The sequence below is a fragment of the Pholis gunnellus genome, assembly GCF_910591455.1.
Source record: "Pholis gunnellus genome assembly, chromosome: 6".
Lineage (NCBI taxonomy): Eukaryota > Metazoa > Chordata > Actinopteri > Perciformes > Pholidae > Pholis > Pholis gunnellus.
Window position 1 is genome coordinate 7562668 of NC_136532.1, and position 21748 is coordinate 7584415.

The 21748-nt window shown below is 44.3% G+C and overlaps 1 protein-coding gene across 1 annotated transcript in view; it reads left to right on the forward strand.

Annotated features, from left to right (window-relative positions):
• The window catches only part of fbxl17 (F-box and leucine-rich repeat protein 17), a 193454-nt gene extending 188498 nt beyond the window's left edge, over positions 1 to 4956 (forward strand). The window contains exon 11 of the mRNA XM_079160972.1: positions 3645 to 4956. Coding sequence (XP_079017098.1) covers positions 3645 to 3782 — 138 coding nt within the window. The 3' untranslated portion in view covers positions 3783 to 4956. The remainder of the gene's footprint in view (positions 1 to 3644) is intronic.
• Positions 4957 to 21748: the final 16792 nt, after the last annotated feature.

Below are 21748 nucleotides of genomic sequence, written 5' to 3' on the forward strand. Positions count from 1 at the left end.
GTGTGCGCCGTGTTTGCTCAGCAAGTGGATCCGCAGTAAATTAGCATTAATGGATGTTATGGCCTCGCATCAGTTTGACAGGTCTATTCTTTAGATTTGTTTTAATTGTAATTAAGCCCTGATTAACGAGCTGGGGGACGGTTCATTCTCTTTTCAAGAATATAGCATAATATGTTATGAAGGCAATCAGGGGTTTGTCATTTTATTTGCTAATGAGGCTCAGCCATATGTCATAACAAACTTTGTCTCTAGCGGCAGCGTTCGGAGGCCTCGGTTCAGCTGTTCTTCTGCTCCTGCTTTGGACCTCTGTGAAGGCAACGTGCGGCCATCTTTGTAGGCAAACTACAGGTTCGCTAAGGGCTCAAGGCGCTGACCATGAACCGTTTAGGACGCCGGTTCAAATCTGGCCTGACCATCCTCGTTTCCTGCTACCGCCCCACTACCGCTAGCTAACAAAGGCTTGAATATCACTCCAAAATAATTAGAAAAGAAAAGAAAAAACAGGTGTGAGGTTAATCATTCGTCACATAAACGCTAATGATGACTATTTGGAGCCAGTTGCTGAATTTGTTGAAAAGGATCCAACAGTGGCCAGACCAGACAGTCAATGAAAAGCTCATGATTCAAGAGAGTATTTTGGTCAGACAGCTGGGTCAAATCCCCCAAAGAGGGAAAGACAGAGAGTGCATTAACACTGCTTGTTATTAGAACCGACTTCATTTGTTTCCTTTGCCAGGATTTATTAAACCTTTCTCTCCAAAGAATGAATATACAACAAAATAATGTGCTTCAACTAAAAAAAAGAACAGAATTTACAACCAGCTTCCCTAAACCAGAGACCGTTCCCTCAAGTTCCAGCAGCTTGTTGAATTCTCTCGTCTTTAGTCAAGTTTCCAATCAAATTTGATTGAAAATGAAATGCATGAGTGTCTCCATCTACTGTGAAGCAAATATTAGGAGTTTGAGATAAACAGTTGGTGGCACTAAATCTACAGCCTGCTGTCATTCAACCACTGCAAAAAGAAGAGGACGCAAAGAGATGAGTCAAACCAATGAAAATGATGTGTAGAACTTTGATGGAATTATGGCTCCATGCTGATCTGATGTTTCCTCTCTTCAGTGGGAGTCACCTGCTTCCTACATGTCATGACTTATTTGCCAAATCTGCTTGGCGAATCATTTTTACGCACTGAATTTCCAGCATTTCCAGCTCATAAAATGTCTGAAAACTCTTCTTGTACACATAAAATATGCTCCACGGGTTACTTCTGGTCCAGCCAGGGATCTCATGAAATAATGTAGATTTCAAGAAAAGGCACTTTTTTTTTTTGTTCTTTGATTATTATATTCTCTTTCATTCCCTATTGTATGTGAATACACGTCCAGGGTGAAATATCCACAACGACCCCCGTCATGGTCAACCGGTATTGTCAACATTGTCGCTTCGCTTGTCGAGTTTGATCTTCTCGGCACAAGAGGGTTTGTTTTGTAAAAGTGGCGGTTGGAATTCTCACTTTATCTCATAATGTGTTGAATTCTTTAAGGCAATATCCTGAACCACTGTTTTATTAATGCATCAGCTTTGCCGATGAATCATTGAACACAGCACGTACAACTGTTGCTGGAATTTTCTCATTTCCACTCTTACCCGCCGATTTGAATGCACCTTTCAGCGGTTGAGATGTCAGAGGGTTATTATTTCAAATGTAAAAGCCCTCTGCCAGTCTGCGTCTCTTCAACACTGACTGGAGACAGAACTGAGGCCGGCCTGTTTTTTTGGCACTTGTTCGCAGAATTTCCTCACAGCGTCTGATCAGGGAAAAAAAACGAGATGAGAATCAGAAAGACTTCTTGACCCTGCGGTTTTGATTATATCTTATTTTTCTTGCATCGACGGTGTCCTGAAAGAGTCTGTCAATCCTCTGTGTGTCGGCGTCAAGCACCCGAACTCCAGCTCGCTGTTTCTTTTCTCTGGCGATCAAAGCGAAGGCTGTTGTTGCTTCTTAGTCTTCTTGAATTTGCTTGTGCTCGACAGTTTCCCTCTTCCCTCTGTGACCGGGGAAGAATCGGTGGTCTGTTCACAAAGCGAGCTTATTCCTCTCTCTGATTCTGCTGGTTTTATCCTGACTCTGGCCGTTTGTTCTCTCAATGTTCTCTACTTGACAAGGAATAGGCTGATACCCACCACTTAAAGAAATTGTGTTCATTGAAGAGAAAGACAGAAAATATCAACCGGAGCGGATCAGAACCGAAGCAAGAGCCAGGGAGCTGTTACCCCGGCGAGACTTCTCTTCCAGAAAGCACAGAAACCAAAGGGCTCTGGGGCAATGAGCTCGGGGGAAACTGTGAAACACTTTGACACTGCTTTGGCAACAACGGATGACTGTGTGCTCAACATGTGTGTGAGTGTTTATACATCATTTCCCCTGGAAAGTGTCATGCTCGCGGGTGGGCGGGGTGTGGGGTGTGGGGGGTTGGTTCTGGGTGGGTTGCGGTTAACCCCTCAAGGTCTCCAGGGTTACTCTGCCTCTGGTCTTTGTCAGATTCTCAGGCGCTCTCACTCTTGGCTCTCGGTGACGGTCTGACGCAGTGTTAGGCTGGCAAAGGAGTGCGGGAGCGGCTAATAGCTGCTCGTCTTTCTAGTCCTCCGAGAACACGGAGGCCTCATTAGCCTTGTGAGCTCAGCCGTCCTCTGGTGCCGAACCCATCGCCATCGTCCAGCTCTGTGTGTGTGTGTGTGTGTTTGTGTGTGTGTGTGTGTGTGTGTGTGTGTGTGTGTGCATACATACTCGCAAACACTGTTTATGCTCTTAAGAAATTGCTTTTCCTTCATTTTAGTCCAGTAGACTGCCATTTTGACAGGGCATTAACCGTTCAATCTGTGTTTCTTATCTTAATAAGGCATCATGGGGCGATGCAGAGACGGTCGACAGATTTTTAGATTACTCCGTTTAAATTAAGTCATTTTAAAAGCTGTATTTATTAGACCTAAAGCAATATTTCTGCTACATTTATGTGGTTCTCAGCTGATTGCCTCTTTTTAATACATCTACCCAGGACTCCCTGGAATTCTGCTCTGATACTGAAGGAACGGTTCTCCATTGGTTTCCTCCTGAGACGCTCAGTGTGTTAACGTAGGGGCTGGACAACGGAGCTAATTTATCAAATAAGACGACAAACGCCAGTAACTTCAGAAGAGACGCATTAGATTTGATTAAGTCAGACTGCTGAAGTCTGCAAACATACTGTACATTTCTGTCCCCCATCACTTCCACTGGAAACGCATGAAGCGATATTATGATGGTATTTAAATGGATTATAGCCAAAGTGTTTTATTGTTGTTATATTGTTTATGTTTCAGCCACATCACACGGTCTTCATCAGCAGATGTAGTTTTGTCAGTCGTCATGGAAGTGTAGATATTTAAACTTTCCTACAAGTGCTTTGAGTGCTGGAGAGTTTAAACATCCACAGTCTCATGACGCCTGAACATCTGCTGATGAAGACAGTGTCCTGTGGTCAAAATCTGGGGGAAAGAAAGGAGTAAGTGGACTTTAATTTGCCGACATCCGCTAATGTTTATTGTCATTGAGGTGATTCTTATCATTTGATGATCATTTTGTGTCTTTGTGTGTGTTTTGCAGGTGAACGAGGAGACGGTGGAGAGGCTGGTGGTCCAGTACCCTCACATTGTTTTCAGCACAGTGATGCAGGATTGCAAGAGAACCCTGGAGAGAGCTTATCAAATGGGCTGGAGCCCCAACACGACGAACACATCGTAGCTACCGCTGGATCACACAAACACACTCACACATCGCGACGCAGAAGCCCTCTTTGTGTACAGACACACATCCAGAATATTTGCAGCTCAGTCATGTTTGCCTCTCATCCACTGTTCAAACATGCACGTGAACATGTAGCTACACACTCACAGACAATGGTCCAGTTCACAAACTGTTTCCTTTGGAGAAAAATCTCTCATTTTAATAATTTAAGTCAAATATCCACCTCCTGGTATTTTATAGTTAAGCGAGGTGGTTACTATACTCCAATTATAGGTTATAATCAACAAGTGGACTGAATTTTCCTCATCATCATTGTCAATAAGTAATATTACGTCCCAACAATGTCATGTACTTTCTTTGACTCGACCCTTCAGTGACTAGTTTGTTTTGGGGCAAAGCGGTGCACCAACAGCTTTTATTGGTCAGCTGCTTTAAGTGAGTGTTACTCAGTTGATAGAGTAAGCCTCATCAAACTATACAGCGAGGACTCTCCGTCCGTCTGCCTGCGCATCTCGAGAGCCGTTCATCCGACGATCTACTTCACACTCGGTGGGCGTATTGTCGGGGATTCGTGGGAGTGCGAATATGGACGCGCGCCTTTCAATATCTATGAACATTGAATAAACAAGCAGAAAGCGCTCCGTTTGGCAGAGGTCCAGCATTTCGTCTGCAGCGGGCTCATCGGCCGCAGTTCGCTTACAACCTATGTCGCACTATGTGCGATGTAAAATGGACTTCACTCTGTTCAACGTGGCACTTTCAGTTCCCATATGATGCTGGACATTTTAATGAATAATAATGCGTTATATTTGAATTATTTTATGTGTCAAATCTGAATCGGCAACGGCAACATTTTCCTGTCAGGTAAATGTATTAGCCACAGGCCGAGGTTGCCTACCTTGCCTGATGGTAAGGTGTTTTTTTTCCCTGTGAACCCGAGTGTATTTCACCGGTGTTTCTGATCGTGAGTAGCCGTGGCTTTGGTGCGTGTGTGATACAACTATGGCTGCTGTATTGCCGAGGACCCAAGGAAGCAAAGTGTGAAGTGGTTTGTGTGAGCGGTTCTCGAGAAAGCTGCAAGCAGCAACACCGCAGGCCAAGCATTCATCCCCAACAAGCATGTTTTCAACGCTCTGGTACATTTAATGTGCTCCGTATCACCCAGGATGTAGTCGGGGTAAAGATGCAGGAGGAGGGGGGGGGGGGGGGGGGGGGGGGGTTGACGGTCTGGTCTTGAATAAATGGAAAAGATCCAAACTAACGCATCCTTAAATCAAAGACATTAAGGGGTGGTCAGACGAGGATTGTTTTTAATGAGCAAAGATTAAAAAAAAAAAGGAGCCGATGTTCCTGAGCGCTGCGCCCTCTGCAGTGTTTACTCCCTTCAAACTGAACTCAACTGCTGCAGCGAGATTGCACAAACACGGAGCAGAGACTTGGAGATCAGGAGATGACAAGACCAGAAGACGGCCGGGGCCTCAGACCTCACTTGAGGCATTCTGAGGAATCTTGTGATGTTTATTTTGTCCAAGTAGTTTTTTTTTTTTTCCTGTTCTTTTCTTGGATGTCCAGTACAGTGTTAAAGGCATTTGTGCACCCATACGTGTTGAGATGTTTGACGGGGCTCCATTTGAAGGACAGAGCTCTTCGCTGTGACTTCATACGCACATTGTCACGGCACAGAAGAAAGGTTCAAACCCCCGGCTAATTCATGGCAGGGAAACAGCGTCGATTATTTCTCAAAAAACGGCATGTTTACATCCAGATTCTCTCACAGAGAGGTCATCCACAGATGACCTGTCGTTGAAGTGAGCCTCTGTATGACTTGGGAACAATGCTGTTTTTTGATGCCATGCTTAGATTTAGGGTTGACTGAGCATCACCTTGAGTCAGTACAGAATGAAATGAAACAGTGCTTGAAATAGAAGTTGCCTTTACCTAAAGACCCTGGCCGATGTTATCAGAATAATTACCACAACCGCCGGGATGACAGGTAAGAGGAAACGTTGCCTTAATGCTGAGTGGGTACTGGAATTGCCATCCAATTAGCTGAAGAAATGTTTATCTGAGTTTGTCTAATACCATATTCCTATTATTTGATATATACATATAAATAAATACTGTGTGGGATTTACCTGATATTGGTTTTGAGCATATTCTTGTAACATTAGCTATGTAGCAATGCAATGAGGGATTTATCTTTCTTAGTGGTGTAGGATGTACAAAAAAAAAAAAAAGAAAAGAAAAGAAAAAAAACTGTCTTGGGCCTATAACCAGAGGGTTAAAGGTTTTTCATCTGTCCTATAGAAACTCAGTAGTGTACAGTTAAAGATGCAAATAACCAGGGTATTTTTCTATGGTGTGAACCAGCTCTGGGCTCAGCCTCCACACACTGTCACTCCGACGTGAACAATAGCTTGCTGAGCCTCGGGTTTGGGTAGAACTGTAAACTTTCTACAGCATATAGAGATTTCAGACAATTAAAAACACCTTCATTTTACCCTTGTCAGGATTTGTAGACTTTAACCGGTGTCTCCCGCTGCCTGTTTTTGTTCCGTTTCTGTTCTTTTGTAATCCCCATATGCACTTTCTTCCCTGCTAGATGTTGACACACTTGATTCCTGATTTGTTAAGGCAACCGTAAATGACTGGATTTACATAAAGATGAATAAAACACTACTTCAAGCTTTCTTTTCTCTTTTCCTTTTGTATGTGTGGAATTGAGGCAGGGGAGGAATATTCAAAATGACAGTGGAATACTCCTTTCGCTCATTTTACATTATCTGTGGACTGCTTCTGCTCTTTTGCATGTTTTTCCAAACTTTTTGTACCATCGATTGCATTTCAACGCAACGTCCGCCATGACTACAATGGCGGACTTGGTGAAATTGAAATTCAACACGGATTGCATCTGTATGCTCAGGTAGAAATGCAAATACGGATACCAGCACGTTTTCCATCACAACAAAGGTCTTGGAATACACAAGTATGACACACCGAAGCCTCTGTATTGGTAGAAATAAAGATGTTTTCCACAGATACTCATGCATTGATAACGTCTTTTCTATTGAGCACCACGACACAACAATCAACCTGCATTTCCATTCAGCTACACTTGTGATGCCAAGGTCAGAACTATTGCCACATTCACAGCAGCTTTCACATTCAAAAGTGGGGAGACGTCAGCTTACTGCAGAGCAAGACGGCAGAGACCTCAAAGAGCTAAAACAAAAAGCTGTCACTCAATATGTCCCCACTCTTTGACAATATTGTCCCCTTTCAAGTGCCCATTTTCATGTCTGGCGAGAGATGGCATCAAACAGGAAGTGGAGGTTGGTTCTTCCCTGAGACATTCTTTGTGTTGCCAACACAACATGTGTCAATGAGAGGCGCACTTTACTCCAATCACAGCTAAAGGAGTTTTTTCTCTGTGTCTTAATAAAAGCATATGACTTATTGAGACATGAATATATGGAGCAAACACATGCAGACATACAATCCATCTTCCATTGTAACCTGTGCCTTCTTTTCCACGTCGCATATTGCACAGAGAATGGAAGCGCCGACACATCTCTTAGAACCAGATGCATCTCGTCCACAACAATTACTGCCTTTGTGAGCTTCTAATTTGAAAGTTTTGTGTCAGAAATGTGTTGTTGCAATACTGCAGTGTGATTTAAGGCTGTAATTTGTGCATTTTGTTTCAGGTGTATTTTCCCCCCCTATACCTTTTTATCTGATATAATCTTTGCAAGGTAGTATTTGTCGCAGTAATAGGCTATTGTTTTGGATTGCGTTGGATTTCACAGTTGTTCATTTTGTTGCATCCACCCCCTCCCTGTAACAACACTCGCTCACAACAGAGGCATACAAACATTACAGCTGCTTCAAACTCAGCAGATTGTAAACACAAAGCAACAAATCACTTGAGATTTGTTCTAATATTTTCTGAAAGACCTGCTGTTCTTGTGACTGAAACATATTGTGTTTGCCGAGGACAAAATATGAAATTTGAACAATTCTCTTGAGAGTCTTTTTTTTTACTTTGAATTATCATTATTGGCGTTTTACTTTTTTAGTAATAATAGTATAGTGTAGATAATGGGGAGAAAGACCGAGGGGGGGGTATGATGCAACAAATGTCCACACTTTTCTCTCCCTCCCTCTCTGCAATCTGATCTCACTTCCTCTGTGCCTTTTCATCAGAGAAGGTGAGAAAGGTGCAATTATTGTCGGGGGAGTCGAGGCCTTGCCCTCCATGTCCTCCTCCACCAACTGTCTATAAAATATAAACGAGACAGATATTCACATAATGTTTCTAATTGCAGTTGCATTGTTTGTTTTGCATTTTTCTTCTTGTCTGTTTGGCTTTATGATTATTTAATATTGTCCATTGGATGGATGGATGGATGGATGGATGTCAGCATAACATATAGGTAGAAAGAAGAAGTTCTGGTTGGGCCAGTGAGTGTCAAAAGACCTTCAGTCAAGACGATTCCAATTCGACTTCACCAGCAGGAAAAACCTACTTCAAGAGCTTGTATTTCTCTGTCCCTGACAAGCAGAGACATTAATAATTTGGCCTTTGGCTCCTTCTCCGCTGCATCTGTTGAAGGCCTTCTGATTTCAGAATGTCAGTTTTTTTTCCTTCAAATATCTCTGCTACAAATGAGCCGATCTTCCTTTACTCGCTCCCGCTTCTCTCCTGGGTAAATTACGCAGCTTGCTGAATTTTACTGCCGCCAATTAGCGCCTTTGCAAATGTGAGTGTACGCCATCGATTCTCCTGCTGATTGAGGCGGGTTCCATCGATGGCTCGCACACCTCGGACTCCTGCAATATTCATCAAGGTGGAAGAAGGCGTTCGTCCGGCACTTGGAAGAGAAACTGCCCTCCGCAAAAGGGAAAGAGTGTGCTCGGGCTCGGCAGAATAGCAATAGGGAGCAGTAATTAAACTTGGTAAATATTCATGTGGTCATTACATTTTTAATGAGGTGCTGATAAGAATTGACGCTGTCCATACAGGACATTTGTCATGTTGGACCTGCAAGGACGTTAGTCTAGTCTTCCCAAGAAATGAGTATTTTTTCGAGACCTAATCATAGCTGACATTGACGGATGTCCTCGACTGAAAAAGGTAGGGGCTCCTTTGAACTTCCTCGCAATAATTGATACGGAGCATCTAGTCATGATGAAGGCTGTGTTTTGGAAACTGTCCGCCCTGCTTAAGCCTCGGTGTGCTGTCGAGAACTACAGTGGGTGTGTCGGAGCCTTTGTGTTTGGTAATGCTTCAGAACAAGACGCGGATGCTTGTGAGCTGCATGCGGTGACTTGTTGATCCAGCCAATGGTGATGAGGTTTGATCTATGGCTAGTATCTGATACTGTGCAGCCCCTATACCACTAGTTCAGGAACATCACTCCATCATTATACCAAACACTTCTTCCTTGGACAAGTCATGTCCTCTCTTCCAAGTATTTAGCGTAACCTCGGTTGGTCATCTTTGCCTCGGACACCTTCCTTGAGGGTCTCCTCTCCTTCCTGACTTGCTCCCACCGGCTGACTGTGGAGGGTCCGCTCTGCTGAAGCTTCCCATCGTCCTATTCATCCTACACTGAATCAACTTTACTCTGGCACATCCCAGCATTCCCTCCGCTTCACCCCTGCCCTCTCCAAGCCCAGATTCTTCCTGTCTCCTGGAAATTATGTCAATCATGTGTCCACATCTGGCCCGAGTGCTCCGGGAGCTTCAATATTTATCAACATATAAAAGGAAAATATTTCCTGTCCATCATCATATACTGTTCTCACCCCGCTCCCCGGGGGGGCGAGGAGGTATTTTGCCAAGCTACCTGTGGTATTCTGCCTGCCTATTGACTCGTGTTGATTCTGCAGTCGGGGAAGGAGCCTAGCGTTGAATAGCAAAGATGTTAATGGGTTGACTTTGTAACTGACACTGCGTTTGAGCAGCAGGAGCGAGCTCGGTGCTGCTATTCATGACTCCAGAGGAGCCCGTGCATTCTAGGCCCCGACGAGACCCACAGAGAACTCCAGAAGAGAGTATTTGAATTACAGCGGCTCGTTTACTTGTTTTGGACGGTCCAAGTCGGTTAGAGGGGGACGAATTTTCCTCCCAGTCACTGCATCTGGAAATTGAACTTGAACATGATAGAACCCGGCAGTCCTCAGCGTGATGTATGAAGATTTATGGGTATGAATTTCTCTATAATGGTTTGCCTCTCACCAGGGGCTACAACTAAACCTGCCTTCCTGTCCAACCTCACGAAGATAAAAAGAAATGAGATTTGTTAATCCACCGAATTTTGACATCCTCCCAATAGCCTCATTCCTGCCGCCTGGGGAAAATATCAACCAATGAGTCCCCTCAGAAAAAAAGTGAGGTGTGTGTTGGCAAGGATAATGAAGTCACTGTGATTCCCCCCCCGTTCCATGGCTCCATGTAGATGTTGTCTTTCTGTCTTTCAAGCCGGAGTTAATTGCGGTGTTTAGGCAGAGCTCAGTCTAGCTTCTAAACGGCAAAGGTTAATTAGCAACAGAAGGATCTCCACACAAGATATGTTGACATTTACATTTCCTCCCTGGCTGAAATGAGAGAGAACCCCATTTGGTGGCATTGGGACGGGAAAAGGGAGAAAAATGATTCCTCTACAAACATTCTAATTTCTATGCAAGGCTTGGCGTTGATATGCAGATTTTGCAGTTGGATGACATTTAAAAGTAGTTAATTGTGCAAATCTTTGTTTTAGACTAGAAAGGTCATGGATAGTGAGAGTCTTTCATCATGAACTACCCCCCCCCCCCCCCCCCCCCCCCTTCTCTGCAGCTGTGCTGATGAGGGGGGGGGGGGGTTCTCCGCTGACCGCCTTATAAAGTCGCCCATCGCTTTTCAAGGTGGTTCATGAATATTTATACGCACAAACTGTTTGGAAAATGAAAATTAATCTGCAGCCCTACGGGAGATGACTTGGCTATCTGTTTTCACCAAAGAACACCATTCGGGATGAAAATGCTCCATTGTCTCCTTTCTCATATTCCTAAATGTCTGGATATCAAATTAAGCATGTTGCTTCTTGACGGACAATTTTGTTTTATTGCAACGCATTCCTCCTCTTATTACAGTACAACTCAACAACTCTGTAATGGTTCTCCCATGAGGTTTGTTTGTGTTGGGCTCTCATAACGTCTCTATTGCAATCTTTTGGGTAAACGTACACAGGAAAAACAATCCTTCCCTCTGGAAGCAATATGATAATGCTAAATAGATTTATTGCATGTAAAGCTTTGTCCGCATTTTGGGATATTACCATCTAACAGGCAACACTGGTGAAAAAGCACAATGAATTAAAGATACAGCAGGTGCACAGATTGGAAATGTTACACCTGGTTTCACCTGAATAGCACAAATGGATACGTAATTGCTCCATTTCATCACTTCCCTTCGCTGAATGACATTAAAGGGAGCTCTTTGAGAGAACGGAATAAGGATGAACACATCCAACTGGGGACTTGAGCAAAGCTTAAATCTGATCATGCTTATTTATATTTGTCTTTCAGCAGGAAAAAAACAACCCTCTCTTTGATTTAGCTACCATTAGGGTTCCTCCAAGGATACGCTGGTCTTGTTTGCTCGCTGAAATATCTCGCTGCACATTTAATCAACGCCTGATTCTCCAACCGCTCTTTGTTTTCTCCTCTGAAGCACGATCTCACGTCCTCCTCGGTTCGCCATCAATGAATACAGTCCAGCGCCGCTCTAAAGCTGCAGATGGCCAGCGTCAGACTCGACCAGATTCAGGGTCTCCCAGCCAACTGCTCTGACATGTCAGACTTGCCGGTATGCCATGTCACTCCCCACCCCTCCACTGTAACAAAGGTTGGGCCGACTCCCCTCTGGAGCTCCAGGCCCAAGTGGCTCGCAGAGACCTGAGGCGTGACGGAGCCCCAAGTCTCAAGGCCAAGAGTGCACCCCCGGACCTCCTTTCAAAGCCGCCCCCTCCTTCCTCCTGAAACCTAGTGTCCATTTAATCCTCCTTCAATTCCATCTCTTGCCGCCCAAACTCTCCAATCAACACCTCCCTCTGCTCCCTGCAGAACAGTCACACACACACACACACACACACACACACACACACACAGACACACACACATTCCCCTTTGCATTTCCCTCACTGAATTCCCCCCCCTCATTTTCCATCTCCAAATCTCACACTTGCTACTCGCCACCTCTTGGCCCCTCACCGCCCCGACCGCCCAGCCCCTCCACCCACCTCGGTGGCTTGGGGTGTGTATTTCACGCCCTGGTGGCTGGACAGGCTCTGGGTGATTTCCCAAGGTGGGGGCTGAAGGTTGGGCAGGAACCAGTGGTGTGGAGTGATGTCAGAGCAGGGAAAAGGTTTTTTTGAGAGTGTGCGCGCGCGCGTGTGTGTGTGTGTGTGACTGCGTATCTTATGTGTCTGCATGTGTAGGAGTATATAGTTTGAACTCCACTCAAAAGGCCAGCTGTACAAATGCTGCTCTGAATGAGAGAGGTGTTGAATTAACAAGCCATACGAGGCAGCCTATTCTCCTGTGTTGCTCCGTACACTGACCTGGCAATAATGAGGCAGAGACACATTATAGCGGTGCTTTATGGGTTATGTTCTGAACATTACTAGACCAAAGGGGCTAATGTGCTGGTTGCGCGGAAAGCCAGATGAAATGACAGTGCAGCGAGCCAATGGAGCGTAATGAGAATATTGTGTTTTGAATAAACCGAAATGGGGTGAATTTGCACGGGATATGGGCCAAGGCAACGGTCCCCGCTGTGCTCTTTAGACGGTGTTCGAGGATCTTTTTCATACCAGCATGACGGTGCTTCCTCCGCTGTGGCTGGGCTCTGAAAAGCTTTATTTATTTATTTACCTCTATTTACTCAAGGCTAGTTTGACCGTGCCGGGCTGCTTTTCAGAAACGCCCGCTTTGCCCACATTTAGTTCCACACATTCGCACCTCTGGGAGCCAAGGTTCCCCCATTGTTGTTCAACGAGCGTTTCTACTTGACCAGCCGGGTGTTAATTGCCTTACTCAGGGTCACTTCCACAAAAGTTGCTTGGGAATGTGCTGGCTTTTTTCTTTTGCACTGCCCTCGTGTTCCCAGCTCGGGGATTTGAGGAAACGGCCTTCCAGTCAAAAGCCCAATTCTCTGAGCTACCCTCATGGTTGGAGCACAAATAGGTAGGCAGCTTTTCTTTTGAGTAAGCTTCGGGTTTTCTGTTGCATTCTCTGAATGACCTGCTCACTATGCTCAATAAGAATGTCAGAACTGCAGACTCGTAGCTCACTGTATTTGGCTTCCTGTCCTCGGTGTAATTAGCTTAAATGTCTGCATGTCAACACTGTGGCTGCTACGTGACAACCGACCATGCCTGTGTGTCTGAAATGACTTCATCAAAAGGAAGGATTTATATCTCAAAACTAAACATGCTGAACAATGCACTGGCACCAGCACCGATGCCGGACTGCAAGTGCATACGTGTGTGTTTGTGTGTGTGTGTGAGCACCAGCTTCTGTGCCTATAGGCCTACGTGACCAGCTTCCTGGAGTCTCTTCTGCCTGTCCGACTCCCACCATTGTAACGCCACGAACAACATATAAAGCCATTATTCAGGAAATCAATTCTGGTGGTTTTTACACTGACAGCCTGTCTCCTCACAGCTGTTCTCACTTGTTGGTAGTATAAGGAGAAGGGACCGATTTGGGAAGCTGTTCACCTGGTCCCTTTGAATGCTTTTTTTTATATCAGCCATGTATTTTAGATGAGATGTCATGCTGTTGCCTAAATATCAAATAATTAAATACAACACTATTGCAGAGCCTGCAAAGACTTTGATTACAATGTATAAAGTGACACGTTTGTTGATGAACAATTACAGCAATGAGTACGTAAATTGAGTTACTCGTGTTTTCGTTTAGGAAATGTGAGACACCTTAATTCCATTTCCCATAATGGATCCTCTATATTTGTAGTTTTTTTTTAATGAGTTTTGGAATGACTAACTTAAGTCAGAGATTCTCACCATTCTATTTTATAAACTCCAGTTCTTTTGCAACAAAGCTACTTTTTCAGCTAAATCTAACACTTTAATAGCCTCCAAATTTATGCCTTTTTGTAGACATCTCTCTTCACGGTGGAAAATGTTTGAATTTCCCCTCTGAACCACAAATGTGTAATAAGAACAACCAGAGCATAAATCAGCAAAAGGCAGCCTCTTCCAAATCCGTCTCAGCCAACACAGATAAGATACGCCACGGTGGGTCAAGACAAGGTAAAGAAGAAATAAGAGCTGAGTCATTGAATTATAACCTCTATCTGATTGGCCTGGTGGCTTTGTTTGGGAGCCAAGTTAATGTTTCCTTGGAATGTTTGTTCTGTGCTCTCTTGATGGACAATAACAGATTATTTCCATAAAAGAAGAAGAAGAAGTCTCTCCCCCCCCCCCCCCCCCCCCCCCCACACTCTGGATCTTTTCTCTATCTTTGATCTCTCTGGCTTGTCCTCAAGTGACTCTCTTTCCCGAACTGGTGTTTGGCTTTCTTTTCTCTTCTAGCCTGCGTATCAAAGAGGAGGCAGGTGTGGTCGGTTAAGACCATGTGTCATAAAGATGATCCAGATTTGCTTTCTGTAACCGGGGAGGATCCGGGTCGGCTGTGGTCGGGAACACTGCTTGTCTGTATGGGAAGTGATTTTGCATTTCTCTCGAGGAGCTCGGCTAACTGAACTTAACCTGAGAAGAGGAATGGGGAGAATATGAGTACTCCTCCTGACCTTATTGCTGCATTAGCGAAACAACACCCTCAGGAACAGGACACCTGTTGCATGTTTGATTGTGTGTGATTAGACAGCTGTGTGTGTCTGTGTGTCTGCACGGGACGACAGCAGACAAGCTGACAGAATGTGAGCAAAATGATTTGTTCAGGTGCACGTGTGGAGCAACAGCTTCGTCGTCCCCCATTCAGGAATGGAAAGGAAGGTAATTAAACACGGTCTCAAAATATTCCAATTTATATGTTATACAGCAGAACGTATAAACACTATGTTATAATAATTTCTCTAAGTGACTGTGAAATGACTCGGGCTAGTTGTACCATTTCAGCTACTCCATAGAAACACAAACGCTGGATATTTAATTCACTGTAAGCTTTCCCAAATGACTACAGATTGTGCTAAGAGAAGAAAATGAACTCGGCACATTAGAGTGAGGAGGTAATTGAAATGAATCTTTGACTGTCTAATCGACTCTCAGTCAAAGCAGAGTCAGGTCTGCAAATGTCAAGCTTTTCCTCTCGCAGGTTAGCGATGCGCCGCAAAGCGAAAAACAGCTGCTCGGCCTGAAGAAACAACAGTGTTGTCCCAGTAGTTCAGATGCAACAAAGCAAAGCTTCTTGATTGTGCGTCTCACGCGTTTACTCACAACTGACGGTGATAAAAGATACTGACAAACATACACCTGGCAGCAGATGGCAGGTGAAGCTTTGTAACACGGATTAATTGCTGTTAACCGAGGGTAGTTGAGGTATCTGGCCTCGAGGCAAATTTCCTGTTAAAATATGGCAAATTTGGAGTCTTCCCCCCAAATTCTCAAAGGCTGCCAAACAAAAAAATCTTTTGCGTTTCAAAATTAATTGTCGGCAGTTCTTTATTCTGCCTGTGTGAACACGCTAACCATGCTCCAGCAGCGGATTCATACACCTTGCGGAAGGACTCCATTCATCAGCCTGTCAGCTCAATAACATCAATAGCCTCGTGGCCAGTGGTTAATCCAGCTACTTAAAGGTCCGCAGAGCCACACCTCTCGTCTGATCACGGCAGATGTGTCCGATTCTCAGCCACCCTGGTGCGTTTACTCACTCGATTCTAATCACCATCTCTTTCTGTTCCCCCACCTCCTCACCCAGACCCTTGAATAGGCCTGATGGCGCCGACCACGACAGATAATCAGGCCGAGAGACTTTGTGTTAACGTAGTGATTGCGACATTATACAAGTATCCCCCTCATTCAGTGTCTTCAAGAGCAATGTTGCAGTCCATGAGAACGATGCAAATTTCCAGAGAGAGGCTCAACAAGGAAAAGCCTCCTGACTTCGATTTCCGTCTGTGTTTTTTAGCCCTCTGTGATCTCAGGGGCCGCTCCACGATCTGTTATTCCGGTGCTTTCTGGTGTTCTGTCTCTGCATTGCTCCCTGAAGACTTCCCCCCTACTCTGATCAGGGATCAGCAAGCTTTAACAGTGAGGATTGTCCCGAGTGTGTTTCTCTCAGTAGGTCTCTCTGTGGAGGAGGATTCTCTTACACAAGATCCGTGTCCTTAAACGTGTCCGTCAGTTCTTTTTGATGCCATTGATTTTCCACAGTCTGAAGGCTTACAGCTGCTGCTCCTCTTTTCCTCTGTATGAGTTTAAAAGAGAGAGAGAAGATAAAAGCAAACATGCTGTGTGTTTGTCTGGCTAATTCCCAAACATGGAAAGTGACCCTCATGTGGACATGTGTGAAAGACACGGGGTCGTGGCCTTGGCTAGCCCTCGTCGTTCTAAGGCCAGGCTTTGTCCCTCCCTGCCACGAGCTGCCTCACCCTGGCTCTAAACTTTCTCCATCTGACCCAAAACCTCATCGCCTTCATCCCTCCCCTTCAGGTCCATGAGGTAATAAACACAACAACCAGCCTGACCTCTCGCACAAAAAGCTCAGAGGAAAACGCAAGCTCTCTTGTCCGATATGACAGGAATCTCTTTTTCTCTGCTTTCTGTCTCTTTACAAGTCAGAGTGATGTAGAGAAAAGCGTATTGACTTTGAAGGTTGGCTACAGAAACATCACAGGCGTTGCGCTCAAAGCTGTCCAAGGTAAAGGAGCAGATCAATACTTTTCATATTCCGCCGCGGTGGAGTGCTATCGACCGGGGCCTTCACATACCCACGCCGCCTCACAACCAGCATGGCGCGTCGGTCCAAAGCGTGCTATTTTAATCAGAGAAAGACAATCTCGTGTCTGACAAGTCTGCTCTCATCCCCATCCTCTGCACCCTTCCTCTCCGTCTTCTTCTCTCCTCGCATCTTCTCGAGGATTGATGGATCAGAAAAGTGGTTCTATCCACAGAATAAGAGTCTAAAGAGAAGCTGTCAGGACCAAAGTGACACAGAGAGATAGAGACGTCCACCAAAGTGCATGTGTCGTTACGAGGCAGGGTGACGCGTAAGAGGCTGTTTGACAGTGTAAGTAGTAAAGCTGGTGGCAAAAAACAAGCACTCCCACAGTTTAAAAGTGATGCTTTTCTTCCCGGCTTGTCCTTTAAGAGGCCTGTCCTGTGTCTATTTCGTTGTTCGAACTTCACACAAGAGCAACTCGCAGTCTTGAATTCAAATATACACGCTTGCAATCTTTGGCTCCGTCTTCGCTGCCCTTCACGATGTAATCCAGGAACAGTTGGAGGCCTGTGTGTTGATGGAAAGCCTGGGGCCCAATCACATTCATTCCACTTAATGTGATTTCACCTATCCTGCTGCTGCTGCTGCTGCCCCGGACCCCTACCGGCAACCTGATTTAGCCGGCGTATCTGCGGCGCCTCTCTTTACCCCGTGAACGACTCAACGCTGTCATTGGCAGAAATAGCAGATCATGATCATCATCGTGTTCATCACCAACACCAGCGCCGCCATCGCTCTCGCTATCATCATGTTCATCTTGACTATCACTATGATCTTACAGAGCGAGCAGTGGGTATCGCTGTCGGAATGAGGGTTTGGAATGTGAAAGTGGAGGTTTCTCTCTCCAGGCGGCCCCAACCTGCGAGGTTCGGTTTCTGACCCCGCAGAGAAACACAGATGGGATTTATATCTTTTCAGAATAGACAAACTATTGTGGCGTAGGAGAGCATGCATGGCAAATGTTTGACATTTTTGTGGACACTTAAGCTCTAAGTATAGCAAACACTGAGTTGTATAACCAGAATAATGTAAATGAAGTCTGTTACCACTGTGTGATGTTAAAGTTATGATATTTAAGTCCTGGTTGACTTGATCCCAGAGGTCAGGGGCAGAAAACAAGACGTAGGGATGCAACGGATGAGGAGCAACTCTTCTGTGTGTTTTACAGCATCACAGTAAAAGCTTTTACACACCCGGGGTGTTTTCTTTGTGTGCGATTAATTAGAAAGTATAGAAAGTCATACTTTTTTGGAACTGTTGTTTTTGTTGTGCTTATTACACCGCAGAAAGCAACGTGAAGATCGATTTTTCTGAGCGTTCGCTCTGTGAATAAAAGGCATCAACCAATCATACTGTGTTAAAAGGACATATTTAAAACATACACTAGACTGTACAGCAACATGTAGTAATAAGGTTTACCAAGATAGCAAACTCCTATTACTCCTTTCAACCTTGACAAAGGCAGCACAGACGGGATCCACTCCTTCCTTTCACAACAAACGCCCGAGACCTAAACATTGCATTTACACGAGGGAACTTCAATTCACTCAGAACATTTCACTGAAAGGAAACTCAATAAAATAGAGCGTGTAAAGGCCTTAATAGTGAACTTTTGATCCATTGTCGTCTTCATTATGTGAACTGTGTGCATGTGAACCTTTCTGAACCAGGAGTAGTAATTGGCATCTTGTTGAGTGAAAGCAGGTTATATTTGCAGTATGCTAAACGGTGCACATTCTTTTACAGTCTCCTCTCACTTAAGCAAACACATTCTCTATGTTCTCTCTCTGTTTCCAATCCTAGAGCTTTTTCCATCGACACGCTGTATGTAAGAGAACACACATGGCACACTGTGGAAAGCATCCCATGCATATGCAGCACTCATTTATGTGTACTTGCACACATGTACAACAATCAGCAGTCAAAAATGAGGGGTGAAGATGTGTTGAGTGGCACTCACACAATGCTTAAGTGCTTCTTTACGCCAGCAAACTCTCCAAAGGGACTAGGAATGCTGTGTGCTGATATGAAGGCAGATAAATCATGTCATAAAAATGACATATTACTGCTTGAATCCAGTGGGACAACACGATGAAGCAATTACCCGATCCTGATACAGACTCATCTCATAATTAAAAGTTTTGTTTGCATTGGAGCTCCCCAGAGATTCTGTTGTAGAAGTTTAACTGTTCCCAACTTGAAGGCCGCTCATTATTTAGGCCTGCTGTAGTATGACCCCCCCAGTGAGTTAGGGTAGATGGAGTACCAACTCTCTTCGTAATTCAACACTGGGTGGCAATTATCAGCTGATGCCACAGCTGCTGCCCTTTAATCCCTAAAAGCTTGCGGGTGTTCAATTCAGCTCAAAAGAAACGTCCATAATGTCAAATAAGGTTATAGTGGTACAAACAATCCACATGTTGGCAGAAATGAAAATATGTTCCCAACGTACCGACCACATAGTCGCCATAGTCAATTCTGAAACACGGCAAGGTAATGGAATAATCCTCTACAGCTGTAGCGACTCTACAAGTGGTCAGCAAAGTGATGATGGAACTAAACCCGTGTCCTCACCCTTTCCTTTCGCTCTTCATCTGCAGTATTTTGCCCTGCATGAGGAGAGACAGATTTTTTTTGGTCAGCGTGGAGGAATGTGTTTGCCTGCTGCGGGTATGCTTGTGTATAAGGGCTCTACGGCATGTGATGTGAAGATTACACCAAAATAAAAGCTCAAAATAACCTTTCATCTAAACGACAGGTCTGTATATTCCATTATTCAAACATTTGTTTAAATGGAAAGTTAGATATTTTTGGAAAATGAATGTATTGGTTGTCTTGCCAAAATAAGTGTTTTAACTAACATGTCAAAAAACAATTTAAAATCTGAAAACCAAATGATTAATAATTCAGGGGAAGTATCGGCCGTGCGGTGCTATTTCCACTGCTCACCAGCACTAGCATAGTTAATCTCTGTCTATCATGACACAAAGCTAGTGTCATGTCAATTTACTAAGTACTGTATCTCAACAGACAATGTCTCTCTAATTTACACATTTAACATATTTATGCTGCTTTTTATACTATTGTTACACCTATTTATTTGTACACATTAAGGTGTGGTCACTTGACACTAAGCTGAGCATTAAGAGCTTTCCAAAAAATGTGACTGTTAAATTTCCCCGTGTCAGATGCCTTTCTCAGGAGCTCTGGGCGTGTGGCGTGCATCACATGTGTTCTGGCTCCTGTGGAGGAGTGTGCCTTCATCTCAAAGATAAATAGTGTGTGTCAACATCTTCACTCCTCCTCACAACCTGTTTCTGAACACGTGAATGAAAAACCAGGACCTTTACTTGACCTGGGTCAGTAGATCATCTTTATAAATACCAAGTCACATTCCTTGTACATGGTGTGTGCTTAGTGAATCATCTCTGACTGTCACTCTGAGAAATGCATATTAGTCACGTACTGTATCATACAAACCAGAGGAAATTACTTGTATTTGTATGTATTTTATTGGCATAGTGAATAAAGCATGTGAGCAGCATGTACTGCAGGCTTATACATTTTCTTATTATATTTTTTCCAGTACTTGTAGCTCTCCTACTAAATATATTTCTACTTTAAAATGCTTGCCTGTTCACTCTGTTCATATGAGCCCTTTAAGCCGGTAATAGATTTATAGAGTGATCCTGGACGGAGGGAGTCGGGCCGTTCGCAGAACCTTCTGTGAAAAACCTTTGATTTTTGACTATTTAAATAAACTTGACATGACAAGTATCTCATGACGATGGTATTCACAGATAAGTGGTGACTTCTTGCTTTTTATTTTTTTGGAGTCACAAGCTTGCCCAGGCAGCCATGGGGTTGATTATCTTGCAGCTCCATGGCCACGCTCCATACGGGAAACATCACTGTGTCTCTTCTTTGTGTGGCGTTGCGAGGCAGGCAGGACCCTGGCACGGCCTGTGGATTTCCACTGTGAGCTTTTTATGGTCAGCTTGAATAGTGCACTGATGAAAAATGGAGATCACTTTAGGCCCCACTGTTCTTGTCAGATTTTGCTCTTGGGAACCACAATTATTCAAAAAAAAAAAGAAAGTTATTTTTTTGTGTGTCTTGGGACCCGGACTGATTTTTGTACCAATTTCTATGCTAATCTGGAAAATCTCTTTTCTTTCATGATACAAAGCAACCTGTTCATTCCATGTACTATTTTATTCAGGCAGTCTTAGAGGCAAGGAGCTCAGAGCTTTTACATATCTGTTTTTTGATCAGATATACCTCAAGCACATTTTGAAATGAAACATTTGCATTCCTCCCATACCATCCTACACCTCTCAGTCCCATATTGTATTAACTCTTGTAACCTTCGCTGTGTCTGCCCCTGTTACAGGACTCTCATGTGTGCTTGCAGAGGCTTTCTGTCTCTCCTCTGAGATGCGAGGAGAGCACAAAAACACGCCTATGATTGAACATTCATCCTCATAAGTCCACATCGATGGTGCACACAGCAATATGGGGACATGAAGCGTAGACCTTCCTCAGGCCAGATCATTAATGTAGCCTCACACATCCAATGCTCAGCCCACAGCACACACCCACAATTGACTGTACATGTCGGTCGGCCTTTCATCACCTGCCACCGCGCCAAAGGTTTGTACTTGTTCTTCAGCTCTTATCCTTCCCAGGAATCCCGGTCAATATGTTTGTTTTTGGAGAATGTGTGGGAGGCAGGGAGAGTAAAAGGGTGAGAAAGACTGTTTGATTAAAAGGCTGTATTGACAGATTTGAATCAACAGGAACAAATCTCTATTGCGTGGCTCAATATGATGGCGATCAAACTCAGGGGAGGGCGTAAGCATGCGTCTTTGGGTATACGAGAGTACATCACGAGTGTTTATGTGGGCGTGTGGTTTGATATATGTTGGTAAGCAGAGAAGTATTTCTGCCATACTGTGTCTCTGCCTGCAGTGAAAAGCAATACT